The sequence below is a fragment of the Alligator mississippiensis genome, chromosome 1 (genome assembly GCF_030867095.1).
Source record: "Alligator mississippiensis isolate rAllMis1 chromosome 1, rAllMis1, whole genome shotgun sequence".
Lineage (NCBI taxonomy): Eukaryota > Metazoa > Chordata > Crocodylia > Alligatoridae > Alligator > Alligator mississippiensis.
The window spans coordinates 361,191,971-361,214,005 of NC_081824.1; the positions used below are offsets into that span (position 1 = coordinate 361,191,971).

At 42.3% G+C, this 22,035-nt stretch overlaps 1 protein-coding gene across 5 annotated transcripts in view; it reads right to left on the reverse strand.

Moving 5' to 3' along the window:
• BIVM (basic, immunoglobulin-like variable motif containing) overlaps positions 1-22,035 on the reverse strand; it is a 30,002-nt gene continuing 7,967 nt past the window's right edge. For 3 of the 5 annotated variants that reach the window (XM_019486899.2, XM_014600363.3, XM_014600364.3), the window contains exons 3-11: positions 17,309-17,435; positions 16,331-16,426; positions 16,135-16,239; positions 14,696-14,790; positions 13,328-13,460; positions 9,044-9,115; positions 7,991-8,074; positions 1,692-1,788; positions 1-1,203 (exon numbers count right to left, since the gene is read on the reverse strand). In XM_019486899.2, coding sequence (XP_019342444.1) covers positions 925-1,203; positions 1,692-1,788; positions 7,991-8,074; positions 9,044-9,115; positions 13,328-13,460; positions 14,696-14,790; positions 16,135-16,239; positions 16,331-16,426; positions 17,309-17,435 — 1,088 coding nt within the window. In that variant the 3' untranslated portion in view covers positions 1-924. Of the gene's footprint in view, positions 1,204-1,687; positions 1,789-7,990; positions 8,075-9,043; positions 9,116-13,327; positions 13,461-14,695; positions 14,791-16,134; positions 16,240-16,330; positions 16,427-17,308; positions 17,436-22,035 lie in introns of all 5 variants that reach the window. The other 2 variants (XM_059721098.1, XM_014600365.3) reach the window with 2 other exon arrangements.

Below are 22,035 nucleotides of genomic sequence, written 5' to 3' on the forward strand. Positions count from 1 at the left end.
TAATTATAAATAACAAGCTTTTATTGGGTATCAGTTAGCTTTGAAAAAGCAACCAGGAGCTGGGAATAAGGAACCAACTTCTGCCTCATGCCACGCTACATTTCAGCATTCAACAGCACGGGCTTTTTTGTAATTAAAGTGTGGCAAAGACATTTTGAAAAGCAATGTAAGGAGAGAAAATTGCCAAAAGAAAAGCACTTGGCTTATTTGGTTAGTGTCCAAGCCAACTTCATTTTTACTGAGAAAGCCCATATAAAATGAAGTAAATGTAATGCTCTGAAAAAAAGACTGGGAGTAAGGAGCCCACAAAGCAGACTGCTTGGGAGTAATGATACAATACTAGTACTACAAGCCTATCTTACCTTTGTGTCAAACTAGGGTTATTTTAAGTGATGCTGACGCTCCACTGGGAACTAGACTGAGATCATTTCATAAGTCTGAAAAGCTTTATAGTTTTTTACCTGGGCAATGGCAACCTTAAAATAAAAATGTTAAACAAGATGGCAATGTTTACTTTTTACCCTCCAGGAATATATAGAATAATCATATTGAAAAATCTTAAATAAAAATCTCATGCTTTGAGTATTACATGTTCTTTTCAAAGACGTCTCTATGTAAACTGCTGTGCCCCAATTTGCTTTTGTTTTCAGTGTCCCAAATATACAATTCTTGAAAAAAAATTACTGATTGATTTTGCTTATTACATTTACTTTGATTATAAAAGTACAATAATCTGTGCTTATCTTAGTTTACATCTCATCTTACCCAGCGCCACTGTAATACAAGCATATACATCAAATAATCATGAGACTGCCGTTTGTACCATGATTTCTATACTTATGTATTCTAGGATTAATAAATCCCCTACTATGTCTAGATTAAAATTAACTTTAGAACAAGACATCTGATATGCTAAAGTTAATTTTAATCATTCCCATCATAATCTGTATAGCTCTGATATCCACTGTTCCTCCTGTCACGAAGATTAGACTTCTTCCACATAGATTCCTGATGGAAACCAGCACTGAAAGATCTACCCAGACGTCCGTGCTGTTTCTTGGAGATATTGTCTTCACTCTCGGATTTGGCAATTACTTGTCCTTGCCTGTCTTGTCTAGCATTTCCAAAATGAAAGTTCCAAGGACCAAATCTTTGCCAGTTAAGTCTCTGAAACGCAATGATGCAATGAAGATTTCCTCCTACCTAATAAAAACAAACAAAAAAAGAGGTGTTCATAAAAAGGTGTGCAGAGATAACTCCTTCAACAGTTACTTGTGGTAGCATTACCTATAAAGAACTTTTGAATATTTGCCTAAAAAAACAGAACTACCTCTCTTATCCATTCCACCCTATTTCAAGTTGCCAGGCTTCAAAAGTCTCTTCTTAAAAAGCAATTCTTCCCAAAGATGTAGTTCTCCCTTAGAAAACTACACAAACTTGTAACTTTCCATCATATCATATACTACCACCTCTTATATAATGATAGCCAATAGCTTGTTCTGGCATATCATAGGTTGTGAAAACAGAACTAAACTCCTATGTCTGGCAACATCTTTAACACTGGTATTAGTTACTGACATTTAACAGCAGTTATATCACTCAGATGACTTCACCCGAGCAAGTTAAAGCCTCTCAAGCTATATAAATTTCCTGGGAAAAACTATCTAACAAACTGACCATAACAAACTTGCCTTCTTTGTCTTTCGATGCTGCAGTCCCCTCTCCAGGTGCCGAATGTCCAAGTATTCTGGATTTTGAGTGTTTAGGTCAGTGACAATATCTGCCCACCTAAAGAATAAGATTTATCATCAAAAATCTTCTACACCAGTAGAATTCAAGCTACAGATACATAATTAATTTAATTCTATGCTTTCAAATGTTTGCCTGTGATGCAAAAAGAAATATTTGTATGGGTGCACACACATGCCTCCACACAAAATCAGTATTAATACTAGACATTCAGCTGTCATATACAATCTTAAATTGAAGAACAATACCTAAAGTAAGCAACACAAAACATCAATGCCATTTGTTGTTGTGGAAGATAGTAAGAGGGCTCTAGGTAGACAGACACCTGCACTCCTTACCTCTACAAATTTGCAGTTTTAATTGTAATGGCACTATTCTTTTTTCCAAACTACATGTACACAACATTGTTTACATTTACATTACAATACCTCCTGTATTACTTGTTCCTGTTCTTAGTTACAACCTCTCCCTCTTAATCTAGCGTTTATAGCTGGCTCCTCACAACCCTAAATACACCCTAGTTCTTCCATAGCTTCCACAGCCAATTGGCTTGAGCCCTTCTAGCATTCAACTCTGCTGATCCAAGACATCCCTTGCCTGCTCAGAGCCTCTCCACAGCCTCTCAGGTTTTTTTTTTTTCCAATCCAACCGAAAACATCCATTCCTTTAATCCACAGGATAAAAGGAAAAATGTATTCACTATTAGAACAGTGAGGCAGTGAAAGACACTGCGCAAGAAAGTTGTGGATTGTCCATTGCTAGAGATCACAAGAAGAGGTTGGACTGGCCTCGGTCAGGGATGATGTAGGCACAGCTATAACTATGTTCTACCATGGGTATTTCCCATATTGCTGGGTTTTCTGGTTGCCACATGAGGCAATAAGGGAACAGAACCCCAGGGCCACTGGTCACCCTGCTTTATCCATGGCAGGTTAGTGTTATGTCTTATGTTATGTCAAGGTTAACTCTGTAAATAATGGATTTGTATAAAATGGTTTAGATAGGGACGATCCTGCTGGGGGGGGGGGGGGGGGGGAAAGAGGGGTTGGGGTAGAAAGGTTGGTCTACTCTAGATGACCTCTTAAGGCCCCTTCCAGCCCTGCTTCTCTAGGGCTCTAATCCTACATTGGAAACCCTCTGATTAATTATTGCTTGGATTGAAACTACAGAATCTTAAGCAACAGGGAGCATGCGTATAAGCCAAAACAGTTGAACAGAAGCCATACCCTGGAACTCTTCCCTGTACTATCTTAAGCCTCTGTCACAGGAGGCTTAAGGCAGAAGCTGAGGAAGCACATAGTTCAGCACATCAGTCACACTCGTGAAAGTGACCTTTTGTGGGGCTTAGCTTTATTAACCTTGAATGACCAGCATCCTTTATTGCTGATAGTCTTGTCACATTGGCCAAAATATTCTAAATATTAGATAGAAGGTCTGACAGATTATGAGTTTAGTTGTAACATTTCTAGTTTAAATGTGTTCATGTTGTAAAAAAATTCAATGCCTCAGTTCCCTGAGGAACATTGGGAGGGGTGAAACAGAAATAAGGGTTAAGGGACACTGAAGCTAGAGTTACCTGGCCTATGTGACAGAAGACCCCTCAGACACAGAGGATTAACACTGTGACAAGGTGGTGACACCAAACAGGTCTCCAGGGAAGCTGAGAAAGGTAAGCAACCCGACGGAAGGAAGGAACGGCCTGAAAAACAGGATCTGGACTAGGAAATGAAGATTCTGAAGCAAGGTATAAGTACAGAAAAAACTAAGCTAACTTCAGGGTGCTCAGATCTGTGCAGAATGGACTGGAGACAGAGACTACTTCACTCTTTTGAGGGGGCAGGATTGTCTTATTGTGCTGGCTTTGTTGCTGCTTGGCACTTAGCGTGTATTGCAATCCCCTTTGAACAGGTAAGGCGCAGCCAGACGAGCGTGCACGTGCCTCTTGCCCTGTCTCAAACCCCTTTGAGACAGGGGCAGGAGGCACATGTGGGAATGAGAAAATTAGATCCCTAGATATACAGGGTTCTAAAACCCCAAAGTTTAAAGAAGTGGAGGAAACCGGAGGCTGGGTCTCTGTGGTTGGCTCCTCGCCCTAGTGCTGAATCAGCGTGCTTCAGCACCAGGATGCCAGAGCCAGTGAGTAAGGGTCTGGGGGGGCCTGGGGGAAGGGATTATGGGAGGGACCCCTGCCGGCCCTGCCTGCTCCCCCAGCCCCCCGATCCCCGCAGTGCCCGGACACCCCGCCCCCCCCGAGGCCCCTGATCCTGGCAGTGCCCGGCCTCAGCACCCCCCCGCCCCCCCCCCAGCCCTGATCCCTGCAGTGCCTGGCCCCACCCCCACCCCCTGCAGTGCGAGGCCCCTGATCCCTGCAGTGCCTGCCCAGCCCCCCCAATCCCTGGCCCTACCCCTCACCTACCCCCCCCCCCGACCCCTGGCCTGCCCATCCTCATCCTCCCCCGCCCCCCCCCACCCCAGCATGCTCACTTAAAAAACAAACAAACAAACAAACAAACAACCCCAGCACTTACCAGCAGCTCCAGCTGCCATCAGGATCACTTGGGGCCCTGCCCACACAGCAGGGGGCAGAGGGACAGCCCCAGCCCAGGCCCTCCTGCCCTGTGCTGCCTGGGAGGGCTCTGCCAGGAGGCCCTGGAGCCCTGCCCCTCCCCTGGTCCTGGGGTAAGTAGAGGCTTTTTTTTCTGGATTTTTAAGTGCTGGTGCCTGGGGTTGAGGGAGCAGCCATGGAGGCCTGGGGGTGAAAGTGGGGGCTGGGGCCAGGCGCAGCAGCCATTGGGGGGTTTGGGAGTGTGGGGTGTGGGGCTGGGTGGGGCAGCCATCAGGGGGCTGCAGCAGCTGGCAAGGGATGGGGCGGGGCATGTGGGCCTTGTGGGCGGGAGGGATAGCCCCTGCGGGGGCAATTTAGCCCCTGTTAGGGAGCCATAACTCCCGTGTGGCCATAGCCGCCCAACAGCCAGTGCTTTAACACTGCAGGTATATCAATAAAACATTGTCCAACTGATCGCTGTCTCTCTCTATAGTGGTTGTTTTTTTTTAAATTGTGGAGGAACATGGATTTGGGGGTCTTTTACAGAGTGACTTTGGGTTTGTTTTTTTTAATCAGGGTTTTTTCAGTTTTCCGATAGGGAACATCAGAATTTGTGCTAGGGAGGCCAGTGGCAGGACCCTGCCTGCTGCGAGCTGGCACCTTGGACCCAGCTGGCTGTGGCTGACCTCCTGGCCAAATGGGGCCAGGACATGCTTTGACAGTTCAAAGGAGGCCACCACACCTGGAACATCTTCTGGGCGATACCTGCCCAAGTGGCCAGGCAGGGGGCACACATGGCAGTAGTGCTGCACAGAGGCCAACCCTGCAGCGACAACCCACTGGCAGCTGGCCCAGAAGTGCAGATGCCTCATCCCAGTCTGGCAGGTGGCAGCAGGTCATAGCCAGGCAGCAGCCCCCACTGCCAGACTGCTGCAGTGGGTAGAGAGTGCAGGGAACTCTCAGGGCTGCTTCAGCAATCCAGCGGGCACAAGGGGTAGTATCCTCAGGTACCAATTTACTGGGCCCCAGAAACTCCTGAGAGCGAGTAGCCCCGAGCTATTTGCCAGGGCAGCTTTTTGTACTGCTGGGGCCAGGACAGGGCAGCTTTTTAGATTGCTGGGGACAGCACAGGTGCTGCCCCGGGGCTCTAGCTCCCCCTGGCTGCAGATCTGGGAGGAGCCAGACAGGGTTATTTTGCCCCAAGTGGCACAATTTGCTCCTCAACGAAGTGCATGTCCAAGCACATGTGCTGGGGCGAAAAGCCCCAGCTCAAATTTGCACCACCTCTAGTTGAGCTGATGCAAACGCGGCCGTAAAGTCTCCCACTTGGGAGCTGAACTAGAAGGTAGCTCCGTGAGACAGACCCCAAAAGGCCAGGATCTCAGTCTAAAAAAGACAGGACTTCAAGTACCCCCTGAAGCCAGCCCAAGCATGGCTTCCAGAGTAGGTGGGAGACACCAGACAAGGTCAGTCTGACCCTCTCCCATTTAAAAAGGACAAAATACCCACCTCCCAGGAACTGACCAAAGGAGCTCTGAGATGGGAATGCCACAGATCGCCAGGAAAGACAGAGGCCAAAAAAGAGCAAAAGTCTGGGGCCAGAATCTTGCCCATCAAAAAGCCATGCCAAGCCTAGCTTCGAGGGGTCCTACAAGAGAGGGAGACCAGGAAAGGCTTCTTATGGAGAAGCTCTGATTCTTCTTCAATTTAAAAGTATTACATCTGTGACAATTCCATAAACAAACAGGAGCAGGGAAAAATTAAGGGAAAACTTTTTGTTGAAAGACATGTTCTAAACGAGGATGTAGATTTTCAGGATTTCTGGTCTTTTAGATTAATGCTGTTCTTCCCTTCAGAAACTAAGTCCTGTAGGTTCAGTGTCAAGTAAAGCTGAGCAAATTGTTCAATACATTCCAGATTGTACATCTACAGGCTTCATATTTTCTAAACACAAATTAAATCCATTAAAAGTTCCATACAAAACTTGAGTCTTCAATAGTGTCCTTATTTGCCTATTTTATCTTACAATCACACACACACAAATCTCATTCATTAGAAACTCAGGGGTCCAAAAAAGAATGACTTCAAAATAAATGGGTACAAAATAAATGTACCCATAGTAGATTGTATGTATATATGCAAATTACTGTAGTATTTACAGAATTAGTTGTGCAGGTGGCCATGCTAGTGTTAAATAGAACATTAACAGAAAAACCCAGTTGTATAATCACTGCTTTAGTTTAATCTTTTTGTAAGCTACTCTAAATTTCAGCATACACATTCTTGAAAAATACTTCTATGTAAGTTTGTACATAATGCAAGCTATGTAAGATATTAGCTCAAAGCCAAAAAGCCTTGTTATTTAGAATGTGGTTTATGGGGCTGGGCCCCAGCAAAGTCAGTGTTTCAAGCCATGATGTCCCCAGAGCCCAGTACTGGTCAGTATGCATGTGTACTCTAGATACCGCCCCCCACCTCCAAGGTTCCATATGCTAAGTAGCCCACCACTTGTGACTGTGTTCACAAGTCCTGGGTCCCTCCAAAAATGTATATGCAGACAAGGCATGTGGCTACCTGGTCCAGCTCTACCCTACGGAGGGCAGGGCCACACTGGTCACGTGCAATGGGCCAAGAGAGAAAGCAACAGAGCCTCTCATCTACATAAATGTTTGGTGATGTTTGTTGGACAGGCTGACAAAGAAATAGAAATAACTGGAAATGTGGAAAAAAGGAACTGCTCAGCTGGAGAAATGAAGAGGAAGTTGAAATGTAGTTGATGTATTGGTTCAGTGAGTGAAAGAATTGGCAGTGAGCGGGACAGAACACAATGGGCACTGTGTCTTATTCAAGCGGGCTGCACTAACCTACCTTTATGGTGGGTTCTCACTGGCATATTTAAGAAGTACAGACCTTGCCCTTGTGCTGGGTGCTCTTTATAGCTGGTTCTCATAACTTGAGCATAAGCTGCTTCTGGCAGCAGTTTAATGATAGATAAAGTATTTAATGAGATTTTCCTGTTCCAGAAACTATAAAAGGACTTCAAATTTCAAAACAATGAGGTTTTCCTGTTCCAAGGGACCAGAAAAGTACTATGAATTTCAAAGTACCCATATTTTGAATTGCCTGTATCCTAAAGCATACAAAAAGCTATCCTTTCAGTTGGGGAACAAAAATAGTTTCAAAATATCCAAGACTTTGAAATATCAGGTAGCAAACTAACAAGGTTTTATTGCGTGCATGCACACACCATTTCTCAAAACGTGGCCCTGTGTGAGTATATGTGGAATTTATTCACTCTCTTTAATCAAAACTTGTGACAAGTTACAGAGTTGATCACAGAATTACTAATACAGATGTAATACTATACAAACTCATATCTATCACTAAAATTCCAATTTTTCCAAAGATTTTGAGAACTCTGAATCAGAAAATAATCATTCTGTTGCCCCTGCCACACTGAAAAGGTACAAGAACTCTCAAAACATCCAGTTTCTTCTAAGTCAGAATTATCCAATTTTTGAGTGGCTGGAGGCTGCATGACTCCTGGGCCACAGACCTGGGCCCCCTATTGCACTGTACAGTCCTCACTGCTGTGCCCCACCACATGCCAGGCTGCACTGATGCACTGCAGGGCACCCTGCACACCAGGAGCCTCAGACTCCCTCGGCCCTGTAGGCCACCCAGCCCCCAACTTACTTTTTACAGTGAATGGTAGGGTGTTTTCTACTTGGTTCTCCAATTAAGATCCAATATTCCACTTCTTGCTGTGAAAGATGACCTCTGTTGGGCAGAAGATGTAATCCTAGTAAGACTCGCATGCATTGCAAAGAAAAAGAATATATTAACAATGCTACTGATTTTTAGGATATTCTAAATTTAAAACTATAGTTTATCTCTACCACATGAATGGCTGACTACTGAACTATTAAATATTGCACTAGCATTAAAAGCAAGCTAAGAGAGATTACCCAAGTCACTTTTTAGCACCATAACAGAAACAAATATGGGGGTTGATTTCTGGTTCAGTCTCTTGCTGAAGTGGTCAACGGGGGTTGGAAATGCTATGAAAATGATTACCCTTTTCCTCAGAAAAAAGGGGCACCTTTCCCTCTGACTTTCCTTTCACTAAAAGTTGGATCTGACTGGCTCAAACAGGTGTTTGTAACGTGACCATAATATAGGGGATGGTGTGCAATGAAGAGGTAAGATTCCAGAAACCAGAAAAAACTTTCTTCCCCAACATTGTCTTCTAAGTGACCTCAAGCTACCTATTTTCCTGCTTGTAAGGCACACATTCTGGCAGAAAGTTTTTACTTTCCAGTGGCTGTTCAGCTGCCTACATTAAACAAACTGGCAGCTTCAATGAGTCTCTACTAGTCATATTTTTATATATGTAAACACAAATAAAATGTATAATCTGACTAACTTCAAATAAAAAAATTGTCAGCAGCCTTCACAAAAAAACCAAAGTCTACACTACCTTTTCAGAATCATTCTATCTGTGACAAAGCTCCAGCAGACTGGTGGAATAGGGAAGCTTGTCCCATCACCTGCCTGTGCAGTATGCATTTTAAAGAGAAGATAAAGTACCTCAGTTTCCAAAATTACTACCCAAAGAACAGGTATTTGATGACATTTATGTGTCACAACTATTAACTTATTTACTGACAAAATATCCCTCTAAAGTAGGGAAGTTGTTTTCAATTTACAGGTTGGGAACTAAGGCACAGGGTAGATTAAGTGACTTACCTAACATCACACAGGAAGTCTGTGGTTGAGCTTGGAACTGAACCCAGGTCTCCCGAGTCCAAGTCCAGCAACCTAAGATCACACAGGAAGTCTGTGGTTTACCTGGAAACTGAACCCAGGTCACCCAAACCCAGTCTAGCAGTTCTTACACTAGTGATGGGATTTTTATAAAAAAATTCTACCTCACAATTATAAGGCAAGAATAACTGGACATGAATTGTGGCAGACTACCAAGAACAGTCCTATTAAATAATTAGTTGTTCAGTTTTTACGACCTTTACAGATAAGGTCAGTAGAAACCAGAATGGTCACCTAGTCTGACCTCTAGTCTAGCACGGAAGTCAAGGGACTTCCTCAAATTAAACAGTGTTTTAAGGAAAAAGCTATCAATCTTAATTTTAAAAATGGCAGTGATTGAAAAGTCTACCTCACATCTTGTTATGTTGTGCCAAAAGTTGATTTCCCCTTCCTTTTAAAAATATATGCCTTACTTTTCATTTGGGTTTATCTTGCTTCCAACCATTCAGTCATAGTATACTTTAGTCTATTAGACTAAAGACCCAATAATCAACAAATTTTTTTTGCCCTTGCAAGGTATGTATAGATAGTAAACAGGTCATTCTTTAACCATTTCTTTGATCTAAGCGGATTGGTTGAGCTATCTGAATTTAAATATATAAAGCACTTTCTTCAAACCTTTAAACTTGGGTGGCAGTTTTCCAAGTCCTATCCAATTTATCAAGAAAGGCACTGACACCAAAAAGGAGACCATATTCCACTAGAAGTCACACTAACAACAGAAATTAACATATAACCTCCCTATGCCACATTCATTTGTTTATATAACCCAGGATTTCAACAGCAATTTTGGTCATATGAGAAAACTCACGTTCAGTCAATTATCAACTATTACCCCCCCACTCGAGTTCTTTTCAGAGTTCTCAATCCTCCGAGCATGGCATATGTTCTTTGCCCTTAGATGCAGGGCTTTGCATTTTAATACTACCAAATATATGGTTTGCTTGGCAGTTTAAGCAATCTGGACTGCAGCAAGTGACCTAGCATTCTTTACTTAATACAAAGTTAAGGGGGAAGTGACAGCTGCAAACTACATCAGCAATGATTTTTCTTTCTTCCAGATCATTGATAAAAAAAAATTGTTAAATACCACTGAGCCAAGAACCAGCACCCGAAAAACCCAAGTAATAAAAAGCCACCCACCTGATATTGATCTTCAGTTACATTAAGGCCTGCCAACCAGCTTCATCCATTTAACACATACCATGAACTAGTCCCAAATTGAAATACTGCACAATAAGAAGCCAAATCCCTTAGAGCACTGGTTCTCAACTGGGACTCTACAAGTACCTGCCAGGGGTGCTACAGCACCAGCACCAGCAGCACCACAGCATGAAACTGCCCTGCCTGCTTCTGTTTTCAGGAAGTACATACGAGATAAACTGTGCCTACAGCAGAAAAGCATACCAGCCTATATTAAATTATGTTGGCAGGCATACCCCTTCTGCTTCAGCTACTCCCGGTTCAGCTCAGATGTGCCTCCTGGAGATGTGCAGAACAGTTCTACCAAGCAGCATCAGCAGCAGTCAGCTCCAAGCTGTGATACCACATGCAGAGCCAAAGCAAGAAGGGCTGCAACAGAAACAGTGCACCTGCCTAATTTAATAGAAGTAGTGCATGCACCTTTCTACTGCAGCTGCTTCTCAGTTAGAATCCCACGTCACCTGGAAACAGAGGCACATAGGACATTTCCCTCTGCCCCGCAGACATACGTTTCCAGGAGACACCAAAAAGGGCTGTGGCAAAAATATGTGCTCCTGCCACAGCTGCTTCCTGATCCAGCTCTGCAGAAGGCTCAGTGCAGTCCCACCTGGCCGCCGCAGCAGCAGCCACTGCGCTCCAGCACCCCACTGGCCAGCCCTCCTCCCCTCTCCAAGGCCTCATGCATCTTTTTGCCTACCAGGGCCCCTCCCACCCCTACAGCACTGCCCATGTGGAAGTATGCAGACCAGAACCCTGTCCCTGCTGGCCAGATGTCCCCAGTCTATCCCTTATAGCCCCACCACTCAATATTAATAACATATTCACTAATAATAGAATGTTAACGTTTATAATATCTATAACAGATATAAAATCATTTCCTTAAATAGGGTGCCACTAAATTCTGAAAAATCTTGGGAGGGGTAGATTGACTCTAAACAGGTTGAGAACCACTACCTTAGAGAAACTGAAACCACATGCCAGACTTGTCCAACTATGTCTTTTGATGAGATTAGGAGGATAACATAATTAATGCCAAACTAGAAAACAGATCTTGTAATTAGCTGTTTTGGCACTTCCATTATGTTTTCCAGTGTTTTGTTTATCCTTTTTAATAGTAGCACATTAGCTGTTTGAAATTTATGCAGTGTTCTAACAGTTGCTAAAAAGTCTAAATTAACTACACATAAAAGCTCCTCAGGCAGCTCATTTAGAATTTCTAGGCACAAGTTATTCAAAACTTGCTGAACTAAAAAAGCCTAGCTCTAGCAGCCATTTATATTCTTGAATTATAATTGGAAAAGACCATCCTGCGATACAGTTATATTATGCAGTTTCCTCTAAATTAGAGAACAAATATATTCAATACACCTTTCTATTATCAATAATTTCTTTAGTAATATTTTTAGTCCTTTTTGTAATGGACTGCTACCATTCTGTGCCTAGTATACCAAAACATTTCTTTATTTTTCTTCACTTCACTGGGAGTATCATTTTTCTTTGTGCCCTTTCACTTTTCTTATCAATCAGGAAATCGGTACTTATTATCAGGGATCCTGGTTTTCTCCGATAAAAAAATCCCCAATTTTTGGATTTAAAAAAAGTAACCCCAAATCCACAATTTTCCCTGATTAAAATGAAATCACTATATGGTTGAGTTGAAAGCTTGAAACACCACTATATGGTGTTTCATTTTAATCAGTTACAGAAAAATGTGGATTTTGGGTTACTTTTTTTTTTTAATCAAAAAAGTAAGGATTTTTTTTTTAATCAGAGAAAACCAGGATCCCTGTTTATTACTATCAACTCCCCTGTCTTCTGCTTGTTTTAAATCACTGCTCCCCACTACGGTCATGCCCGCTCCCTTCTTTCTAGATTTAGGGTTTTTGGACATATAGGGTGAATCCCCACGAGTATGCAAGTGCAGTTTGTGGTACCACAAACCTGTCTGTGGTGCTGCAAACTGCACATGCTCACGTTTGCTGTGCTGCCAATTTACAGTGTGGCAGTTTTTTGACACTGGGAGATCCACGGAAAAACATACTCGGCAAAGTGCACATGGCTACAGCACGTGCTGCCTGAAACTGGAGCCTGGCCAGCCAGAGCCATGCTGTGCGTGCCTGGATCACTGCCGCTGCAGCCCTGGGAGGCCCCCCAAAACCCCAGGTAAAGCTGCTGGAGCCAATCCAGGCGCTGGCTCCAGCCTCCCCTACCCCACCGTGCACCAGATATGAGCTAAGGCTAGTTGTCCACAGAGAAATGCACATTCCTGCTCGTGGGGATGCATCCATAAAGTGTTTCTACATAGTTCCAAAATATTCTTGCATGTTTCTGTTTAAATTCTCTCAAATGATTTGTCTCAATTGTATTCACTTGAGCCAAAGTGCACGTAGAAATATGTACTGACATTTACTGGTTTGGGTACTTTTTTCAGATTCATAGATGTTAGGGTCGGAAGGGACCTCAATAGATCATCGAATCTGACCCCCTGCATAGGCAGGAAAGAGTGCTGGGTCTAGATGACCCCAGCTAGATGCCTATCCAACCTCCTCTTGAAGACCCCCAAGGTAGGGGAGAGCACCACCTCCCTTGGGAGCCCATTCCAGACCTTGGCCACTCGAACTGTGAAGAAGTTCTTCCTAATGTCCAATCTAAATCTGCTCTCTGCTAGCTTGTGGCCATTATTTCTTGTAACCCCCGGGGGCGCCTTGGTGAATAAAACCTCACCAATTCCCTTCTGTGCCCCCGTGATGAACTTATAGGCAGCCACAAGGTCGCCTCTCAACCTTCTCTTGCGGAGGCTGAAAAGGTCCAGGTTCTCTAGTCTCTCCTAGTAGGGCTTGGCCTGCAAGCCCTTTTGAGTGAACATAAATGCAATCAAGGTATTAACACTTGTTAGCTTACCATTTCCAAAGCACACTGAAATGCAATTTAAGAAAGTGATATTACCTTACAGTTAACATTTTGGTAGATGATTCTCAGCAAACATAATTACCAAATTTTTACCTGTATGCTTTACTAGCTTTTACCGGGGTGGCTTCAAATCCAATAGGACAAAAATAATGATTTTGGCAATGATAGATGTAGGCCATCGATTCTTCTTTCAATCCATGTGTTAACTTTGTCAAGGCCCCTGAGGCTACAAAGAAAAGTCTGATCATCCAAAGTGTTTTTGTTCTTGCATTCAGTGTTAAGCAGATGAGAACTTAACTGCCAGCCTTTTTTAATTTTTACATCACATAAGCAGCAGCATATTGTATGGTAAAAGTTTGCAATATGAACATGTAATTGCTGATTTGTGCCTTTCCGATTCTATCCCATACATCAATGATAACCTAAAACACTAAATCTGTATCTCTATAAATATGTATCTCAGTGCATAACTGAAATGTGTATCATTTGAATGAGAAGTCAGATACAAATAATTTATCTTACAAATAACAACTGACAGAACTAATCAAAACATCTTTAAAAAAAATACCATAAGGTTGATATCCTTATGATCCAGGAAATCATTCAGGACAGAATTGACAGTAAAACTACAGTCATGTCATTTGGTCAGAATTCCTAAGATAAAGAAAGTTCAAGCTTTCAACTCAACAATTTGTTTGAGGGTTAGGAAGTTGATAATTACTGAAGTATAAATTCACCAAGTTACTAAATAGGTATGATGCATATACTGAAAGTATTTCAAGCACTAACTATGATAGTGCTAAAGTGATGCAGCTGTGTTGGTCTAGAAATTATGCTTGAAGCAAGGATTTCTAAGGGCATCTTTTTATTGAATAGATTAATATTAACCCAATAGCATAGTAGGGTTGGAGTTAGAAAAGCTTTCAAATGTAAGACCTCGTTTATGTAACAAGCACTGAGTGATCAATTTCTAGCGAGAAAATTGCTTAATTTGATCTCAAGGCTAGAAAAATATTTTAGGGGGGACCAAATATCTAACAAATGCATTCATTTATTATTTTTAAGTTGTAATTTCAGAATTACAACTTTTGCAGAAAGAATACCAAAATGCTGAAATATACCAGAGCAGAACACGGTGTTACAATAAATATACATCTTAGGGATTAGCAAGATAAGATGGAAAGCCAAAGGTCTCTATGTACCTTTGGAACACTGCTTTTTCATAACTATAACTTGAAGTATGTTATTTTGGTAAAGAAGAGAAAGAACATTAAGACACGCAGGAAAAAGAAAAATGTATGTAGTTCAGACTCATTTGGTAGTATTCCTGTATTGTAGGTTGAGAGTTCACTTATAGAATTAAGCTGTTCTTCTGCACTTCCTGTTCTACTGCATTTTACAGCTCTAAGTCTTCCTTATTTATAGATTGTAAAAATAGTGTTTTTAGGATTGCTTACTTACCCGTTTCTCCAGCTGTCTTGTTTTTCCCATGAGGTTTATATAGAACATAGGAATATCCTTTTATATGGAAGTGATCATTAATTTGTCTAAACCATCTGAAAAAAAAAATTATTTTATGGATTTCAATAACTAAAGAACTAAACTGCTTCAATATTTACTGTTTCTTATCAATATTTATAGCATACCATCTTCCACCTTTTTCACTCTTGGCAATTTAGATGTAAGCTCTTTGGAACAAGACCAGTTTTTTAGGGCTGCTTACAAACATTAAAAAAAAACCAAAACAATACTTTAGCTTAACCCATTCCCATGCCAAGCCCCATGTATGCCCAAAAGAGGCAGTGCCTTAGGTGGACGTGGCTCCTGCAATGTCTGTAAAAATTGGGTGCTTTAGTGGGGCTTTTATCTAAAAGCTGATTGAATCAGCTTTAGGTAAAAGTGCCAAAAAGCCCCGCTGAAGCACCTGATCTATATAGATGCTGCAGAGCCAGGTCAAAGCAACATGCTGCTTTTTCTGGTAAAGCGCATTTTTTTGGTTTCTTTTTTAACATGGCAAGCAGCCTAGGTGTTTATAACGTACCTGGTATAAGAGTCATTGATCTCAGGGATGTTGTGCTATCCTACTACAAATAAACAATAATTCCTCACATTGGAGCATTTTCACCTTTGTCTTGCTTATTCTGATCAACAACATAATGAACAAACAACTAAATCTACAATGGGACATGGGCACTGCAGCATTCAATACCATTGCATCTAACTTTGGATGTGCCTCCTTCAAGAAAGGTGAACCTCTGATAATAAAAACATTTCCCAGCAGGTTACTATTTGCACACATTGGAAAAGTAACAAACTACTTCGTGTCCTTGGAGTGGCAGGACCAGTGACTTCACCAACCTCCTTTACCTGTGGCAAATTAGCTTGTTTAAATTTCTAGGGCACTGTGCCTAGTAGTTATGAGAGAGTTGTTCATTCAGTTTTAAGAAAAGATTAGATAAACATGTGTAGAGGATAATTTAGATAAGAATGATTCTGCCTTGAGTCCAACTCCCAGTCAATGGCTTCCTGAGGCCCCTTCCAGCTCCATTTTTATATAATTCTGCAGGAAATCTTACCTGACTGTGAAGGAAAACAGAACTTTAATCCCCAATGACTAATGCTAGCAATTTGGTACTATACACAAATGTTAGAACAAAAATATCTTTTTTTAAAAGTTATTGAAAAAACAAACAATAACAAAAAAAACCTCTGGGTTCTATTGCCAAAACCCCTACAGCTTGATCATGAAGAACTCAGAAGCCTCAGCTACCTAAATCATTGCAGGGTTTATATCTTATTTACGAGGACATTATTGCCATTTGAGAAGTAAAGTTCTAAATGTTTAGTTTTAAAAAGCTATTTTTCCATGCATCAGTGCTTCAAAAAATATAAAATGTTACCTCATTAAAGTTGTATTTCCAGTAAAGGGACCAAATCGAATCTCCTCAAATGGAGGTTGAAAGCCCAATATATGCAAAGCCTCTTCTTGAGTAATAGGTGGCAGGCTGAAAAAGGAAATGATAATGAATTATGCTTAAAAGTACTGAGATAATCATTTATGTTCCTTGATACATAAACAGAATAAAGGTGGCTTACTTTCCAGCTCCCAGCGTGCTGTATAAGAAATTCCAGCAAGATACTAAAGACGAAATTCCACAAGAAGTCTTGTACTGTGGTCGGCTAATACAGTACCTAAGAAGACAGTAAACCTTCTTTATTTAAAGATCTGCATCTGGCTGCACTTTCATTTGAGATCGCTTGTCCAAGTGTCAAGGGCTGTAAGACATGTTTCTCATTTTTTAAAAACAGTATCATCCTTGCATGAATTTTTAAAAAACCTGGCATAAGCAAGTCCACTCTTGCTTTCATTTAGATCTGCACCAGAACTACATCCTACCTTACAAAGACTACACATCATCAAGCTATAAGAAAGTCTGGGTAGGTATACATTAATGACCTGATAAGGATTTTTTTTTGTCCTAGTATAACAAGGCCTTAAGACGGTCGGTCTCTGGATCAATACTTCCAATATTGCTATCCTTACTAAATTGCATTTTTGGTATTTTACCAATAAAGATGATTTCAGGTCAGTTTCTTTATATTAAGCATGTCACAGAACCAGTTAAGGTGTTATTAGTTCAGTGGCTTTATGTCAATTTAACTTCATGTTCGTAGAAAATTCATTCACATTTTTATGCGAGTGATAAATTTTACTCAAATGGTCCCCAAAATAGAAAAGAAACATAAAAAGTAAGGATAAATGGTACTGGTATGCAGAAACAATGCTAGTCAATGTCTGGACACACTAGTGGTTTTATTTGTTTAATAGTACCAAATTCACCCACAAACTTGTTTAAGTAGGAATGTCTTAATATAGAGAAAGTATCTTGATCACAAGGGAAATATCCAACATCCTCATGCAGAAAGTATTTTGGTTAGCCTTTGATATGTTAAATGTATCTCAATACATTTCCACTCAACATAAAAAGTATACAGTAAGATTTAAAAGAGGAGGACCATCAACATTTACTAACAAATTGGGTACTAGATTAATGATTTAAAAAAAAAAACTACCATCTCCTGAGGTCTAGCACTTTCCGCTGCTTTACTTCCTCAAACGTAGAATAGTGAGAACACTCCTTGTTTTGCTTGGTCTTTTTGTCTGAGGATTTTTTTTTGGTTACTTGTTTCTTCATATTGCCTGAAAAAAAAAAGTGTTAGAAGTAGCTAAACATTTAATATGCAAGGTACCACTAATCATACCCTCGTAAATTCCTTCATGTTACGGAATTCAATGCATCCTTAACAAAGACAATACTGTGTGCAGTAATGATGATCGCTGACAGTCAGAAGTTCATTTAAAGGCATAATGGGATCTAATCTCCAAGCTACACCTCCTGCCATACCACACATGAATGACAGGCACACAATTCTAAGATCTGGAATCAGATCTCAATCACCCCACACTTTTCAATAAACCTGGGATGGTTTTACCCATGGGATAATGGTCCCCATTCCATGCACCCCTCTTGGTCACCTTGGAGGGGTGCATGGGGCAGGAGACAGAGGCAGTAGAGTTCAGGTCCTCAGTCCTGCAGGAGATAGGAGGCAGATGCACCTTGAATCTTTGTAGAGGAATGCTCCCAGCCTGGGGACAATGTCCCTTCCTTGCAAAGACCTGGGGTAATCCAGATCTCTTCAGGGGCTAGGGTCCCCACAGGGCTGACAGCTTGCCTCTGGCCAGACTATTGAAGCCAATGCTCTCTCTTTTTCCCTCTTAGAGGGCACTGTGAGATATTGTTGGTCCTTACCACCCAAGAGAAGCATACAACAATCAATTAGTGTGCGAGAAGAGAGATGTTCTTGGTTGGGTGACTTAACTTCCTTGAAGAAGAGCCAGAAACCTCTATACACTCTCTTCCAGGAAAAAAAGATGCTGCTTCCTGCCATAGTAAGTTTATGGTCTAGATATGTCCACAGACCTAAGAAAGACAATTTCCCTAATCATTTAAAAACAGATTCCCTAACCATTTAAGACAATTAAAAATATATGCACAGTTTCTTCAGAGAAATTTTGACATCCTCAAAGCATAACTGTATTACAAAATTTCATTTTCTTCTTGCCCGTATTCCCACAGGAGCTATTCAGCAGTTTTACCAGGGTAGATACATCAAATTAAAAATGAAGACTAGCAATTTTTCCCCTTTGAAAAATAAATCCATTTAGAGCCAACATACGACTGAAATCTACATTTAAAAGCACCAAGAAAGTAGAATCAATAAAGTATAAATAATAAAAACATGTACATCTCCCTGATGCACAGAAACACAGTGTGGATTATGCAACTCTTGGCGATATTTACAAAGTTGTGGGAGACAGGTGAGGTACCAGAGGCTGGAAGAGAGCAAACACAGTGCTCCTCTTGAAAAATGGGGGAAAAATAGGACCCAGGGAACTATGACCAGTTAGCCTCAGCTCAATACCCAGGAAGTTACTGAAGCATATTATAAGCAAGTGTTTGCATGCATCTGGAAGAAGAAAGGCTGATCACAAGCAGTCAGTGTGGATTAATCAAGAACAAATCAAGCCAAACAAACTTGATCTTTCTTCAACAAACTGCTTGGCTTTATGAAAGAAAAGCAGTGGATATAGCATATCTGGACTTCAAAAAGGCTTTTGAGCAAGTCCCACATGATCTTCTCAGATGCAAACCGGAGAACTGTGGACTAGGCAAAACTACCATAAAGGTGAATAGATAACTAGCTCAAAAGCCTCAAGCAAAGGGTAATTTATGAATTTTATAAATGGATCAATACCAGAGTGACAGAAGGTTTCAAGTGGACGCACACAGGGGTCCATCCTGGGCCCAGTGCTGTTCAGAATGTTTATTAATGATTTGGATGATAAAATTGAGAGCTTCTTGAGCAAAATTTCAGATGACATTAAATTGGCAAGGATTGTGAACAGTTAGAGGACAGGAATGCAATTCAGAGTGGTGACCAATTGGAAAGCTGGGCTGAAGTAACAGAATTAAGTGTAATAGTGACAAATGCAAGATGTTCCACCTTGGAAAAAATAATCAAAACACAAAAATGGTTGACACTTGACTGGAAGGCAAAACTACAGAGAAGGGTCTAGGAGTCTTGGTGGATCACAGACTCAATACAAACGAATGCAGTTTTGGGCTGAATCACTGGGTGCATCTACACATGCAATTAGTACGTAACAATAAACTCTGTCACAGTTTGTGACAGTCAGCTGCTTCTAGGCACAGCGTCTTTAGGTGTGCCCAGGACCGCAGCTGCTTGAGCAGAGGGAGAGCAGCCCTGAGTTGACAGGTGGGCTGAGGGGTCAGCCCCAGCCTCCAGTAGGCAGCAGAGGGACAAGCTGGGGCGAGAGCACGCTACAGTGCAGGGTTAGTCAGCAGGCAGCCCCTGCACTGTGGCACCCTCATGCCCCAGCCAGCCTTGGTCACTGTCTACACAAGTGTTTTGGCACATTAAATGACCCTGCCGTAAGATAGTACGGTCCAGGACAGATACTATCCTATAGCAGAATTAATTTATTTACTATGCCCCAATATGGGTATATGTGTAGACAGCGACTCTTTAATGCAGAGCTAATTAGTCAGCTCTGCAATAAAGTACACATGTAGATGCATCGATTAGGTGCAAGACAAGGTAATAGTGCCTCTCTACTCAACACTGGTCAAGCCTCATTAGGAGTAGTGTGCACAGTTCGAGGCTCCACATTTTAGAAAGGACATGGAAAAAGTTAGTGAGGCTCCAGAGGCATGAGACAAAAATTATGATAGAGGCTTGGAAGGCAAATCATACAGGGAGAGTTTGAAGGAAACAAACAAGTTTAGCTTGCAGAAAAGGTGCTAAAAAGAGGGAATGAGGTAGCAGACTTGCAACTATGAAAAGGCTCCCATAAGGAGGGAAAACACCTGCTCTCTTGCTGCAGAGTAGGACATGGACCAATGGCTTGAAGTTGCAGCAAAGTAGATTTAGATTTGGTACTAGAAAAAAAAATGTTCTTCACTGTTAGAACAGTGAGGCAATGGAACAGACTGCCTAGGCAAACTGTGGACTGTTAGTCACTGGCTGGACAAGCACTGGTCAGGGATGATTTTGGAATAGCTATTCCTACGCCAGGGGTGGGAAAAATGTGGCTCATGAGTCATAAGCCATATCCAGGCTGATAATTGATTCTATCTGGTCTGCAGCACCAGCGGAGGCTGGAGCTGCCACCTGCCCACAGGCCGGACAGAATCAACTGGCAGGCTCACAGGAGGCAGCTCCAGCTCTGGCCTTTGCTGCTATGGTGGGAGACAGTGGGTAGAAGCAGCCTTACCCACCCACCTGGCACTGAGGGGAAGCCTGGAATATGGAGTCCAACCCTGTGGTGTTGGGTGGGCAGGCAGGGCTGGTTAGCAGAGGCAAGAGCCTTACCCACCTGCCTGGCAGACAGCGGGGAAAACTGAGACCCCCACTCTGGCCCCAACAGCTGGGGTCTGCACAGTAGGCAGGGGGCAGAGAAGCCAAAAGGTGGGAACATCCCTATCCCTTGCAGCCCAACTCTGCAGGGCTGTCAAGACCAGGCCCCGGCTTTGGTACGTGGCTCTCAGCCCTGTTCCTACCTGCCAGCATCAGCCAAGACAGGCAGCGCAAAGAGGGGCAGGGGGAGAAGCAGAGATAAGATGCTACAGCCCCATACAGGTCCACGCTTCCACTCCCACTGCTGCTCTGGCGCCACCCTTGGTCCAGCTGTGTGGAGCTCATGTAGGAATGTGTGCAAGTAAGTACACGAGTAAGTGTGCAAGAGTGCATGTGCACATGCACAACCCTCATCACGTCACCAAAACTTAAGTGGCTCTCCAGCCCAAGTAATCGCCCACCTTTGGCCTATGCTCTACTAGGGGTATTTCCAGTACTTGTGGGCTTCACTGGTTAACACACAGGGCCAGAAAGGACTCTTCACCGCCCCTCCCCCTGCTAAACATGTCAGAGTTTTGTTCTGCGCTTTCCTCAGAAACACTAGGTATTGGCTGCAGCAAAGGCTGGGGAATTTAATGAGTGGGTCAAAGCATCTGCTAGGATGTCAACCCTGAGATTTCAGTCCAGAGGAGAGTCTTGCTCCTCCTCTCTGGATCATACTGATCCTCATACCCGAGGTCAGGAATAATCAGACTGACACAGATTATGGGGGGTTTTGCTTTCATCTGTTGCAGCAGGGGGGGCCCGCTTCCCAAATCTATCATATTTTAACAGCAGCAAGACATAAGCCATTACTATCCCCCTGCTTTACCTGTGGCAGGTTAGGGTGTTATGTCTTGTGATTGTATCAGGGTTGAAGGTGAAGTTTTACTAATAACTTATCCAATGAATTTTTATAGGATATTTTGGATAAGAATGTCCTGCCTCTGGCACTGGGTTGAACTAGATGACCTCTAAAGATCCCTTACAGCCCTACTTTTCTATGATACTATAAATAAGAAAGATTTTAAACCTTGCATTTTGTTCCCCAAAAGCTTGAAAATCTATACTTCAAGAATAAAATCACTCGTATATAAAGTTTGGATTCCTGAGTTCTGCACAGAAATGCACAGGTGGGTCAAGGAAAATAAAAATCATCTTTCATCTTGAAACCATCTGCAGAGACCTTCATGCCAGCATCTGTTCCCCCACACAGAACCCTTCTACAGCGTGTAAGTGACACACAAGCTCATTATACACCTCGCTGCAGGATGTAAATAGCAGAATTGGCTTTGGCCCCTCCATTCTTTAATTGAATTTCA